Below are 15,116 nucleotides of genomic sequence, written 5' to 3' on the forward strand. Positions count from 1 at the left end.
TATTCTGCAACAGGGAAGCGTCAACATGTTTCACAAACTTAACAGATAATATGCACCGCTGAGAACGGTTTATATGAAGGTGCTGACTCAAGTCTCCGAAGTAGATTTTAACCAACATTTGAATCCACACTAGCTAACTGTTATGCTTGATGTACATATACTTGCGAGCCCACACATAAATCCAGTTCCACAATCTTTTACAGTCCCCATAGAGATGATATTAAAACCTTGCTTTTCAACATTTAGTACATTGCCAACTTGATTTCAGATTATCCATCCATCCATCCATCCATCCATCCATCCATCCATCCATCCATCCATCCATCCATCCACCCATCCATTTTCTATACCACTTGATCTGACACAGGGTCTCTGGCCAGTCAGAAGCAGATCCTAGGGAACTACTGGTGCAAGCTGATGTGATTTAGCATCATCATTAACAAGGTTATGAAGGTGTTTTACAGCAAATGCGTTTGCCATATGGTCTCAAATCACCTTTTAAAATAAACTGGTTTGTAATTGTGATGGAATCAGGTTCGACTCTTCCCACTCCTTAATTAATTCAATTATTAACACGTTATTTGCACTATAGCAATGCTAACATTCGGAGTGTATGTGGTGCACAATGCAAGAGAAGTTCTTTATATATATATATATATATATATATATATATATATATATATATATATATATATATATATATATATATATATATATATATATATATGCATATTCTTTCTGACTTGTTGATGTGTATATTTACTGCATTAGCTGCTATTGTTGGGAGATCTTTAACTAGTTGTCATGGTGGACAAGTTAATCAACTAGATAAAATGTTAATATACTTTTAATTAAACCATTTCTCAGATTCAAGAGCACATTGTTTATGACTTTAGTGGGAAAAATCTTCCTTAATTTTCCTTTGCTTAAATAGACCACGATATTATATTGAATCAAGTGTTGAGGTATGTAAGGAAGCATTTAATATTTTTTTCATTACTGTGGCATAATTAATACCCCCATGACCAGGGTTTTAAGGGGAAGTTCTCAGTATTTCATGGTGCAAATCACTATCCAATGGGACTCTTGGAAGCTGATCCAGAATCCCATTCAAGTGCTATTGGGGTCAAAATTGCACGATTGTTCAACTCCCTATTCATCCGCTTGAAATATCCTCCCAGTGGCTGCTCTAGGCATCACATCCCAGGGGTAGTTTTGATGGACATAAACTTCCAGTTATCCGGTTGCATTCTCAGTTTTAAAATCAACCCTTTCCCCTGAGACACTCATCTTTCTATGTGAATGCATTTGAAATAAATGAGTATGTCCTTAGACAGTGTGATATAGAGCTTTGGAAATGCCATTTATTGCCAGATTTTAATTGTGGCCACATATTTCAAGTGCCGTTTAATGCATTCTTTGAAATGGAATGGAGTAAATCAGCAATTAACTGCTTTATCATCTAAATTAGTGATATCCTTTTTACTTATATTGGACTAGTTGTTCACTCCCCTAGCTTTATGTCAAGGTTAATCTCACTGTACAAACTTGAGCCAGCTGACAAAAATGAAAAACTTGACCCATGTTATCCTTATTTGGAGTTCTTAACAGAAAATTCTTCAATTTGAAGCCTTGCAGGCAAAACAGTGCATGTTATACATATATTTCATGTAGATGAGGTTGGAATAGTACCAAACAGCACCTGCTTGCCCCTGGCATGCATCATGCATCGCGCATCTTTTTTCTTTTCTTTTTTTTTACCACTTCCTGTTCTGCTTTTGACTCTTTTTTCATGTACAGTGTATCTGTACAGGTGCTTGTGTGTAATTAGTAGAAACTGTAAGTGCTCTCGACTGAAAGAAAAAAAAACAAACAACAAAAACAAAGAAAAGAGCAAACATCGTACAAACTAATTTAGCATGAAATCAGAGTCTCAGTGGTACATCGAAGTGTGCAGACAGTTCACTTAAAACAGTGAGCAGGTGTACTGCAGTGCAGTCTGAAAGCTGCGGAGAGCAAGATGGAACGCTTTTTCCCCTCCGTCCGGTCTTCAAGAAATGAATCTGTTCCAGTCTATCACAGTTCCAGTGTAAACAATGTGACTATATACTAAGACTTCAAAAGCCACAGAAAAGGTAATTCGCGTATATCGTAATAGAAATCGTGTCACTGGGTTGTACAGGGTTTTCACATGAACTGAATCACACACTATCTAAACATTCTTCCATTAAACATTCGCATTCTTTCCCGTTTTATGGCCAAAACATCCAAATCATCGTAGATAGAAAAGGTCAAATCAGCAGTTTGTACAGTAAGTCCATGTGAAGGTCAGCAAAGTCAACAATCACGCAAGAGAGAAGAAAGGATGTGATCAGATTAGACAGCAAGGAAATAAAAGAAAGAATAATGTAATAATGTACAGATATTCGTAGAATCGCCAAGAGCTATAGGTTTATCTCTGGGATCCAGGAGGACTGGAGACTATTGACGGACAGTGATTAAGTCTGTTGGCAATCTGTTTTTTTTTGTTTTGTTTTGTTTTGTTTTTTTGTTTTTTTTATAAGTTTCCATCCACACAGAAGTAAGAAGTAAGTCGCTATGTGTGGAAAGGAAGGAAAAAAAAGAGTTAAGAGTTACTGTCAAATAATACACACTCACTTAGACAGGACTACTGTACAAGAGAGCAAGAGAAGCAAGAGAATCACGATTTTGTCTTTCTGATGCTGCCAAAGGCATCATGGACTGAAGGTGTCAAAAGAAAATGTAGAGTTTGTTCATGTTCTGTTGGCCTCCATTCTTTTATGAGCTGCTTGTCCACACAATAGCATGTGTTTTGTCATTTTCTTGTCAGAAGAGTTTCATCTTGTTTGGGGGCATTCTGTACAGTAGCAGAGACATTTCTCACTAGTACTACACTGAGGTGCTGCTTTTCAGTTCAGGCAATCGGACTTATCTATATTCAAAAGTGTGCCTCCAAAGCTGCGCTATAAGAGGTTTTCATGATGACATTACTGAGAGAAAAAAAAGAATAAGAAAAGGAAAGCTTGTGTGCTTGATCTGCTTCCTGACATCACACATGAGTCTGCATGCGCTTCTGCAGGGGTCGAGTCAAGTCCGAGTTCTGCGAGGACGAGTGCGAGTGGTGTGACGAGGACGACGCAGACGCCTTGCTGTCCTTGTCAAAGTGCGCGTAGCTGCTGGCACTGCTCTCGCACTGCGTGTCCATGAAGGAACCCGAGTCGCTGAGGGAGGCACGCTGCTGCAGCTCGCGCTCGCACAGCTCGATGGAGCTACTGCCTGTGCCAAGGACGAAGCGCCCACCGTACTCGTACAAACGAGGATTGGGTGCACCACCGATGGTTGAGTAGATATTGGTGAAGGACATGCCTGTTGGTACCCGCTGCTTGGCAGTGGAGGTTTCACGCCGCAGTTCAGTGGAGTTATGGGTGCTAGCCAGCGTGATGGTGGGGGTCCCGTGGTGCTCCTTGAAGGTGTTCACGCTGTAGTAGCCGTTGGTGGGATCCTGAATAAGAATGAAACATTGGACCAAAAAGAGGGGACAAAACATTACTTCAAAGATGAAATTGATAATTCCAAGAAGGTGTTATAAAATTTTGAATTTTCTCTGTACAATCAAGGATGTGCTCCAAAATCTCAGAGTTCCCAGGATACACCCTGAATATGGTAGGTAATGAATAAGTACAGTATGTAAAGCTTTATGTCAGCTTTATATCACATCAGGGAGAATACTGAGAATAAATGCTGGATGGGATGACAGTCCAGCACAGAGCATCATGCACACAAAACACTCATTCACACATTGGAGCAAATTAGAGTCGCTAGTTTATTCCTAGAATTGGTCTAGAAATGGGAGGAAACCAGAGAACCCAGAGGTAAGACTGAAGTATCTGACACAATGAGCAAACCAGGATCTATGAGGCAGCAATACAATTAAATAAACATATTAAAACTATTTCATTTTTAGTTGTTGCACATATGAAATTGATATGAAATCTTATATTCAAGTTACAAAAAAGTTTCAGAGTAGAAAAGTCTTGAACTTGGACTTGGCATTCTTTAGAGGAACATTTTTTCCAAAAGGTTCTTCAAAAGGTTAAGGGTCCTCAAAAGAGTTCCCAAAGTAATTTTTTGTAAAATGATTGGCTTTTTTATGATGAAATTAAGAGTAAAATTGTATCAGAGGACGTCTAAAGATCACCCTGAAATCTTACACTAGTAATAATAATGACCTGGTGAGGGACATAAGCAATCAGATGGCACAGGGGAGCAGTAGATAATTGTCTGGTTCAATGTTATGAACCTTTCTTCGACAGTAATATTAAGGCAATAAAATAAAGAAATGTCTTCCTTGCTAATGAATCAACTCATGTTGCACTTTTTTGTGCTGCCAGGAAGTGAAACAGTTACTGTTACTGTATACACAATTGACTTTAATTGGTCTGGAAATTGTCTCTTACCACAGAATACACTGAAAAGGTGTAATTGAGGAGCTGTGGAACTACTTTGCCTGGTTGCTAAGTTGCTAAGCGCCTGAGTGTGTGTGTGTGTGTGTGTGTGTGTGTGTGTGTGTGTGTGTGTGTGTGTGTGTGTGTGTGTGTGTGTGTGTGTGTGAGGAAGGGCAAGAACCCATGGGAGGGGAAATAATCACTCCCAGGTGACTTTGCTATGACAACTCAGGGAAGGATTTATCTGTGTGTGTGTGTGTGTGTGTGTGTGTGTGTGTGTGTGTGTGTGTGTGTGTGTGTGTGTGTGTATTTTGGCTCTTTATCTCATTCTGTCTTATAGTCTCTTTGCTCCTTCACTTATATACTCTCACACACACACACACACACACACACACACACACACACACACACACACACACACACACACACATAGAGTGTGTGAACTATAACTAACATTATACCCAGGGGAAATGAATGAAAAGATGATACAGCAACCACCAGAGCTGCTGCCAATTCGCACAATATATAAAGAGAATAAATGCAGGACAGTTGAGCAGAGAAGCCTGTAGAATTCCTAACATTGTAGAAGAAGACATGCTGTTTTATATTATAGCTCTTCAGTGGAAACATGACTGATGGCCATCGTTTGATTTACAGTATGTGTCTTTCGGGTGTGTTTATAGACAGATTGATGAGATTTATAAGGACAGGTTTTAAAGCTGAGATAAAAGCAGCTCTTCACAGACTCTGATCATATAAAGAAGCCACTCGGCTCAAGTCATAGGCCATCTATCCTGATGAGGCTTTTTATTGTGCTCTATAAAACACACTGAATTAAAACTTTGGCTTGGGATGTGAACAAATGTTCCATTTCTGAAGAATTTTGCTCGGGTGGTCATTGAGTGACTACATTTTCTCTGCACAGGTTACATCCAATGACTAAGCATCCAGAGATTATTCAGTATCAATGGGACCTGCAGACTTCTGGTGACATGACCACCGACAACTAGATGTGGGCATGTCCAGTTGTGAACAGTTGGTACGGCAACAACCAATAAGAGTAAAGACAGTAGAGTGCATATAATATAATATAATATAATATAATATAATATAATATAATATAATATAATATAATATAATATGATAATTAAAGCTGTCAATCGATTAAAATATTTAATCATGATTAATCACATGATTGTCATGAGTTAACTTGTAATAATCGCAACTAAATTGCACATTTTTATCTGTTCTAAATGTACCTTAAATTAATACTTTTCACATTTTTAATACTCTAATCAACATGGGCATGGCCAAACATGGATGTTTTCTGCAAATGTATGTTTATTATTAGTAAAAACCAAAATCAACATAGATCATGAAGACAAAATATTCTTTTAAATGTTTTTAATTAAATGCTATGTTTCCACACGGATGTTTTTATTTACTGGATGTGTGCTTTATGGCCAATTTTAGTGCTTGATTTGAGACTTGATCAGTAAAACGAATGTTTAAATATATGTTGCGTTTAAGGTTTTAGTTCCTCCTCTTTTATATTTATTTATATTTTTTCATAAAAATGTTTACATTTATTCATCGCACATAAAAAAAAAAAAATAGTGCTGTTAAAATGAATTTGTGTTAATGCGTTATTAACATATATTTAGGGCTGTCAAAATTAAATATATAATATATAATAATATAATATAATATAAAATAATAATACTGACGCATTGTGCTAATAAATATAGCATTAGCTATATAGCATTCCCTGAGCACATCACACATTTTCTTTCACTTTTTAGTAAATCCCGTAGAGCAAGTAATCAAAGAAATATGGCTTATAATGTAGGAAAAAAAAGTCATTTATATATTGTTTTGTTAATAAAGGCAGACGCTGTAGGAATTAAAAGGCAGCGGTAGCTCTATTTGTCAATCAACAAACAATTTATTGTTGCTATTATGAATGTGGGAATATTCAATTTAATTAATTTTTATTTGTATAGTGCTTTTAACAATGGACATTGTCTCGAAGTAGCTTTTCAGGCATGAAGTGTTTTTAAAAGAACGTATTCGTTTGTTCCTTGTCATTGTAAGTTTGTCCCTAATAAGCGAGCCAGTGGCGACTTTGGCAAGAAAAATCTGAATCAAAATACTTAATTGATCCCACAGGGAAATTGGGTAGTAGACATTAATAGTTGACATTAATACTTATACTATAAGTAATAACCAGAACTAACTGGTTTAACAGACTTTTCACAACGTTAAACATAACTTCCCCTTACAGTGGAAATAAAACATGGCATGATGTGATGTTTGGAAGGAAAAAACTAATGAAAATGAAAATAAAAAACAAGAAAAGTATGAAGGGCACGAAGAGGAAATCCTGTATAAAAAAGATTCTGATTTTACATTTGTGCTTGATTTTTTTATACTGTATTATGATTCTAATTATGCATTCTAAATCTAATTCTGATTCCAATCCTATTTCTCATTTCATGCAGTTCTAAATTTCATTTAAAGTCTGGGTCTAATTGTGATTCTGTATTAAGATTTTCGTCTGAACGTTCTTCAGATTGTAATTCAGATTCTAAATATTTTGATTCAAATGTATTTTTTATTCTAATTCTCATTCTCATTCTTCTTTCATAATAAGGGCATGCAGCCATTTGCTCTAAATGTTATTAGCATTTTAAGAATTAGTCCATGATGAGAAATGATGGTAGAACAATATGCCGTGGGACCTGGGATTGTGCGAGCCAATACTCTGGCAACAAAGGCGACACGAATGAGAAACTCAACCCCCCTCTGGCGCTCACCTTGATGTGCTGGTATTCTTTTTCCTCCTCCTGCAGAACCTCAAGCTGCTTGAGAACGGACTCCTGCTGGAATTCTCCCCGTTCAATCTGAAGGCACAAACAAAAGCCACAAAGCCCTGCTGTATTAAAACATCCCCTACATCCCCCTGCCTATTAAATCCAGTACCAACCCACTTAATGATATTTCCAAGGAACTACAAATGAGACTGTAAATGTATAATATTTTTCATCTCATCGCCAAGAATTGGCAACATGTTTCACGGACTTTGCCTTAGGCATAATCGCATCCTGAGCTCAAAGTAGAATCTCGTTGGTGTTTGCAAGGCCTTAGGGAAGCATCGAACACATAGTGGGATTTAAAAAAAAAGGGTGCTATCGTATGTTTTGACAGCATTTCTGCAAGAGGCGCTACAGAAAAAAAAGGGCCCCAGGCCACTTGATCATTGGCATCTCTATGGCGGTGTCGCCGACTTCCCGGGAGAGGCAGGCTGGAGGCTAAATATAGGGCTTCAGGCGATCAGGGCTTTCTTTCACACACAAGCTCATGCACACACACACAGAAAATCTCGAAACTGAATTATTCATGGGCTTGGTATTAGCATTAGCTCTGGATGAGGGTTATTAGTGTTGGGGTGCAACTGATTAGCATTCATTATGGGAGGACGTGACAGAAGAAGGCGTAATGAGCCGCTGCGTTTGTTTTGGTGCAAATCAGGGACGGGGTTAAATAAAAAAACAAGTGGCTAAGCTAAGACTTACCATGAGCTGCTTCATGGCGGCATGGTCCTCGTTTTCTCGTGCGGCGTTGTGGTCTTTGTGCACAATCTCCACACGGATGTCGTTCTTAGTCGAGACGACGCCTTTGAGGTCTGACAGACAGATGTGTCATTACCACACCGTACCGACTTCCCAGCAAAGTCAACTGTATGCTATTCTTTCATGCAAATTCAAAGTGGTTGTTGTGGGTGTGTTTCTGTATTTGTATGCTAATATTGATATAGTTAGTAAATTAAAGCTTGTAACAAACGTGCAGCACAACTCAACAACTCAAAAACACAGTCCAGGTGCACAGCATTAGCGTTAATTTGTAGTGTTAGCTGGTGGCGGTCGGGGAACGAGGGCTTACTTTCTGTCTTAATTTTGCTTGAAAGTTCTCTCTGCTGAGCACAGATCGACGCAGGGAGGGAGGGCATAACCAGGTGAGCGTCTTCTGTGGTAAACAACAACATCCTCAACGCTAGAAGTGCCTACCATCACACTTCCTGCAAGCTACACCTTTCTTTACTTCCTGAACTTCCTTTAAAAAGCTTCTTAAAGGAAAAATCCACCCTGAATGACATAAACGAATTAATCTTTGAAATTAGCAAGATCATTAGCGGCAAGGTTTATTTTAGACTTATTTTGTACTTCTGACTTACTTCCTTGTTAAATAATTATTCAAATAACTTCTTATTTTTTTACTAAATCTCATTTTTCCGGCATTGCTTCATCCTTTATAAACACAGCAATGCAACCGCACTTCAGTGGTTTAGTCTGTATCTCTTCACCTGTACATTTAGGTTAAACAAAACTCAAATTTTCATGCTTCATAAGGGCAAAAGTGGACATCTGACTATAAGACTTGTATCTTTGTTCTGAACTTCCTATTTCAGTCCCCATTTGCTGTCAAAATAACCTTCTGGGAAGATGCTCCACTAGATTCTGGAGATTTGTGAAGATTCCTTTAGCCACAAGAGTGTTAGTAAAGTCAGGTACTGATGCAGGAAACCTTGAGGTCAGAACTCTATAGCAGGCCTCTCCAGATCTTCTACTCCAAACCCATGTAAATCATATCTTCATGGAGCTGGCTTTGTGCAATAAACACTATGGACAGACATTTGTGGACACCTTACAATAAGATTTGTATATTCCTTTTGAATATCCAATTCTACATTTAGTTCTTATTTGCTGTTAAAATAATCTCCATGCTTCTGAGAAGGTGCTGCACTAGAATTTGGAGTGCACTTGTGGAGATTTGTGCTCATTAATCCACAAGGGTGTAAGTAAAGTCAGGTACTGATGGAGGTGAGGTGAGGTGGCCTGGGGTGCAGTCACATTCATCCCAAAAGGTGTTCAGTAGGGTTGAGGTCAGAGCTCTATAGCAGGAGATCTTCCAAATCTTCAGGCTCGCTGAGCCAAGACCCTGCTGTAACTCATCACAACTGCATCACACAGATAAACTGTAATAAACCCAATGTCTGCACTACTACAATGTTGGATTTCTCATTAATCTGATGTTCAACATCTTTGGAAAACGGTAAGTAGGAAAGTTAACAGGTAACCTGAGTTTTGTGTATTCCTAATTTTCAGGAACAAATTGTTTCTCCTATCACATGGCATTGTGTCACTGCTCACCATGTTCTTCTGCAACTTGTGCTAACTTCTTAGCAGATTAATAAACAATGCAACGCTAATCACTTGCTTTAGGGTGGAGTTTTCCTTTAAAAAACTTGGATGAGCTGTACAGGTTTGGAAAATGGTAGGATGGCCAAGCGTAAAAAAAAAAAAGATGACAAGAAGGCGAATATGAAAGAATAAGAGAGAAATTTCAATAAAAAAGAGTAAAAAAAGCATGGAGTGTGTGAAATGACTTGAACCCTCACACACTGTTCTTTCTTGCTGAGGAAGGTGAACAGAGCTCAATGCTATGACACCTACTTCTCTGAGAGCGCGTGCAGCAGAAGGCCCCGATGGTTCCGATGAGGACGATGAAGGCGACGAAGGCTCCCACCGCCACGCCGATAATCACGGCAACGGGCAGAGATTCTGCGGACAACAAATGATAGCCGCCTACAATGACACAGCATGGACAAGCCGAGTCAATGCAACATATAATCACAGTGGCACAGAAGACTAGCTTTTTTTTCACTCTTAAACAAGAGAGCATCAAGAGACCAAAGCACTGCTGTGCCATTTTAAACAAATATATCAAACCGAAATTGGTGTGAAAGAAAAACAAAAAAAAAACAAAAGAGCAAGCAAAACACCCAAAAGGCTGATGATATGTGAGAAGTGTTAGCGCTCAACACTTTATCATGTTATGTGAGTTATTCTGCTCAGGCTGTTTTTTTCAGCCGATTAAATTAAAACTAGCACATGTTTTTAACAGTAGAACTGATTGGTGCATTAAATAGAACTGATTGATGTAGCATTAAGAGATAGGTGTAACAAAAATAACTGTAAATAAATGTAATAACTGGCATCACCATCAACACACACTTTGGCTTGAGTACATAATTAAAAACAGTAGCATATAATAATAATAATAATAAAAATGAATAATAATAATAATAATAATAATAATAATAATAATAATAATAATAATAATAATAGTGCCTAATGAAGACAAAACCACACCATTAATTACCCCCCCACCCCCGAAACAAGCTATCTCTGTGAATCCCAGCATCATCTTGTCCTCAGAGATTAACACCTAGTTAATTTCATTCAACAACATCAACCATACATTTTAATTTACAAGCTAGTTAGCTAAAACCACACTTTGTTTTTCTGGAGGCAAATAAATTGTAAATTTGGAAAAAAATTACAGGTTTTCGTAGTGGTTAAATGGCTTCAGTAGAAAATGACACGAAGTGCTGTATAATATATATATATATATAATATATATATATCTCGATGATAAATGAAATATCCACATTGCTGCGAGTCTTTGGAACAAATTTGTTAAGTAAAATTAGCATGAATTAATTATCTTGGTGGAGATTAATGCATTCAAGAAATGAAACATTGATCAGTATTTAGAAAACATAGAAAACAATATACTGTACACTGTATGGACAAAAGTTTTTGGAGACCTGACCATACGATTTGTATGCACTTTTTGGACTTCCTATTGCATATTTAGTCCTTATTTACTGTTATGAAAACCTCCAATCTCCTGAGAAGATGTTTTAGTAGATTCTGGAGTTTGGAGGAGATTTGTGTTCATTCAGCCACAAACCAGGTGCTGATGCAGGGAGAAGTGGCCTGGGGTGTCATCAGGGTATCTTTATAAAGTTTACTTTTTTGGTCTAGTTTAGGTGAAAGAAAAATGTAATGCAACTATTTCCATGGTCAATTGTATGCCTTTGTGGAAAAGGTTTGGGAGAAACCATATAAACCTGCAAAGGTCAGGTGTTACAATAATCTTTTCCATATAGTGTATTTTAATGATATGATAAAAATCTTCAAGGATGTTCCCCAGAAGATTGTGAAATACAAAAACTAACATATTTCTAACATATATATATATATATATATATATATATATATATATATATATATATATATATATATATATATATATATATATATAAACAAACCCACACTAAACATAGCTAAATTGATGTTAATGCTAAAACAGTGTGCTTGAAGATTCAATAAAACTGAAGAAGAGAAGGTGGAAAGTGGCCAACCTTGGATCCCACCTTGTTCCTTGAGGCGAATGATTTCAGTGTCGGAGCCAAAGCTGTTCCAAGCCGTGCAGTTATAGATGGTCTGAAAGTCAGCGGGAACAATGTTGCTCATTGTCAAGGTGGAAAGGACGCCGTCCTCAGTGCTCACCGTCTCGACAGTGTAGCGCCCGGACGTGCCCGACTCGAGGACTGTCTCCTTCCAGGACCATGCCTGAAATAGGTTAAAGAATAAATAGAAAAGAGATTGTAAATAAAAAAAAGAGTATATAGTGTATATAAAGTATATAGTATATGGAGGTATTTTACTGAAATAACTGACAACACAGTGCTATAAATAATTGGTAGCTTATAACACTAATATATTATACGTATATAAACACTCTATTACAATTCAATCTGGACACAATAATACAGGAAGTAAATGAACAATGTATGTGTACATTATTTCACACACACACACGATTGTTACACTAAGGATAAATAATGAATAAGAAATGGCCTTGAGAGGAGATTGTTTATCTAGGGTTCATAAATCTTAATCAATGTGCACTAACAGAGCATGACCAAGGATTAGATAAGAATTTAAGTGCACCATCCTGCCTTTGCATAATTCCCACTATAACCCAGTGGAAACAAATGATTTAGGGTGCAATTTCATTTATTACCCGTATCGTAAGTCATCAGTGCGCTGTACATTATCGGACTAAGCCTGTCAATGCTAATGAAGTCGGCACAGTCACGAGGCGAAAAAAACATCCACGCTCATCTGAGAATGACAAAGGAGCAAAAAGTGTTTGGAGAGGAACTCACAATGCGGTCGGGAGGAGGAGTGCTCCGGATGAAGCACTTGATCTGGCCCTTCTCTCCATGAGGAGCCTGGTGTGTTTGGGTGCTGGAGATGGTTGGAGGCCCTGTAGGTAAACAACAAACACGTCCATGTACAGAGCACCGCACACAAATCGATAAACCATGACAACATCAAAACAACAAAACCTTGGCTTTTTCACACTTAAAAACCCTGAAGTACAATAAGTTTGTGTTGTGTCCTAGAACACAAAAATACACCTTGAGCTTAGTGAGTTTGAAAAAACTTGTAATTTTGAGTTGGAGAAGCAGAAATGTCCAAGATGATAGCATGAAAATCATTTCACAGGACACACGATATCATTTGCAAGGATAAAAATATATATAGTCAGTTGTAGAGGTCAATGGATTAAATGGTTTTGTCAATTAATTGCCACCAAGAGTAGGCTATCAGCAAAAATCCATGCAAATAGTTTTTCCGGGTTGCATTATACAGCAGAGTATCCTCTAGAGGTGGATCATTGACACTGTGTACTGTTTATTTGATGTGTCTTTTTTTATTAATTTTTTTTATGTATCTTTTTTTTATTTATTTGGAGTGTTACTTTTTTTTTATTATTTAGATGAATGTCTTTAATTTATCTCAATATTTAATAATATTTATTTCCTTTTACGTCCTTTTATGAGTGTTGATTCAGTACTGTTTTTTTTTTTTTTGTTTGTTTGTTTTTTCTGTAATAAAGTTTAATACAATTTTACATGGAGTTTTATGTTTGTTCTCAGCTGCTCTAGATAATGGCCAAAACACTATAAATGGAAATGTAATTATTGTAGGAGATTGTAACTTAGTGGTTAAGGCATTGGAGATTGGATTTGAAGGTTGTGATTCAAATCCAAGCCCCACCACTTAATTGCTTTGTTTGTTAACCCAGGACCAGGCCACTCCCAAGTCCCTAAACAAGAAGCTTAACCACCCCATAGCTGCTCAGTTGTACAGTATATATGAGATAAATGGAAGTCGCTCAGGATCAGGGCATCTGCCAAATGCCATAAAATTCAAATAATAGTATACAGTAATAGTTTGGGGTGAGTGGTGGCTCCAGCGGTTAAGGCGCTGGGTTGCCGATCGGAAGGTCTGGGGTTCAAGCCCCGGTATCGCCAAGCTGCCACTCTTGGGCCCTTGAGCAAGGCCCTTAACCCTCTATGCTCCGGGGGTCCCTTACGAGGGAAATATCAAGGTCCGTGACGTTGGGGTGACGTGGGGCCGCCTTCCCATGGGCTCACCACCTGCAGGAGGGACCGTAAGGGACGGCGCTGTGAGGATTGGGCAGCAGTCGAAGGCGGGGGCCTGATTAGACTGCTGCCCCCGCGACCCGAATTACGGATAAGCGTGAGAAAATGAATGAATGAAGGATGAATGAGTATTTGAAACATTTACACCAAATTATATATTTTTAAAATGTCAATTAAACAACTTTAAAAAACAAATTAATAAATAAAAAAAGTGAATAGTATAAGTCACAGGTATTTAATTCACATTTCAAATAACCCTTTCTTGAGTTTAAAATATGTGACTATTACCACTGATTTATTAACTTGTGATTGTTAATCGAATGTAATAAAATGTTTCTCTTTCCTTTGTTGATTCAAGAAAAAAAAAAACTCATCAGTATTTACAGTTTGCTTTTTAACAAAATACTATATAAGGTATTGTTACAATATGTCGTTTTAGACATTTAAAGCCTGTGTTGAATGTGATGAGGAAAAACTCTTTAAATTAGCATGAGAAAAAAACCTTATTAACTTTAATATGTAGTAATACCAAGTAATAGGATTATAATAAAGTAGTATATGTTTAGAAGAAAGATAAACAATACTAAAGAGGGTAATTAAAACCCTAGGACAGTCTAAAGACGAAAAGAAGAAGTATAACAATAATGGTAAACTGCACTAAATGTCTTGAAAACAATGTTCAGTTGATATAAACAAAAAATAAAAAGTAGAACATCCTAAATTCTAGCTTTTTGTCTTTATTTATTTTATTGGAAAGTGGTAGCTCAGTGATTAAGGCTCTGGATTACTGATCAGAAAATTCTAGATTCATGCCATGGTATTGCCAAGTGGGCACTCTTGGGCCCTTGAGCAAGGCCCTTAGCCGTGTGCTCCAGGGGCGCTGCATCATCTCCGACACCAGCTTTTAAAAAAAAAAAAGCTAGGATATGGATTTCAATGTGCTCTAATGTATATGTAACAAATATAACCTGGTTTATTTAAAGAAGCGTCTGCTTTGTTAGTTAGCCCTTGCACCAGCCAGGTCAAAATTCAGAGACTTGCTGTTGAAAGTAAAACATTTAGATACATGTCAAACAATGTGAGTTCTTCGAAATAACATCTTTTTACCGCAGGCCTTCATCTGCCACTCAAAAAAGCAAGCTTTCCGGTCAGTACAGCGACCCTTATCTCCCTGAGAGATCTTTTCAAGATTGAAAAGGGAGCCTGGGTGCACATAGTCATATTTTGAAAAACACTAAACACACACACACATAATATATATATATATATATATATATATATAT

General features: G+C 37.4%; 1 protein-coding gene across 11 annotated transcripts in view; it reads right to left on the reverse strand.

The window, feature by feature from the left end:
* Nucleotides 1–1,570: 1,570 nt before the first annotated feature.
* kirrel3b (kirre like nephrin family adhesion molecule 3b) overlaps nt 1,571–15,116 on the reverse strand; it is a 227,424-nt gene continuing 213,878 nt past the window's right edge. Inside the window, exons 10-16 of one of the 11 annotated variants that reach the window (XM_083552367.1) lie at nt 12,547–12,647; nt 11,749–11,947; nt 9,980–10,087; nt 8,409–8,492; nt 8,042–8,151; nt 7,283–7,369; nt 1,571–3,523 (exon numbers count right to left, since the gene is read on the reverse strand). In XM_083552367.1, coding sequence (XP_083408493.1) covers nt 3,071–3,523; nt 7,283–7,369; nt 8,042–8,151; nt 8,409–8,492; nt 9,980–10,087; nt 11,749–11,947; nt 12,547–12,647 — 1,142 coding nt within the window. In that variant the 3' untranslated portion in view covers nt 1,571–3,070. Of the gene's footprint in view, nt 3,524–7,282; nt 7,370–8,041; nt 8,152–8,408; nt 8,493–9,979; nt 10,112–11,736; nt 11,948–12,546; nt 12,648–15,116 lie in introns of all 11 variants that reach the window. The other 10 variants (XM_083552368.1, XM_083552364.1, XM_083552366.1 and 7 more) reach the window with 10 other exon arrangements.

Source organism: Silurus aristotelis, assembly GCF_946808225.1.
Source record: "Silurus aristotelis genome assembly, chromosome: 10".
Lineage (NCBI taxonomy): Eukaryota > Metazoa > Chordata > Actinopteri > Siluriformes > Siluridae > Silurus > Silurus aristotelis.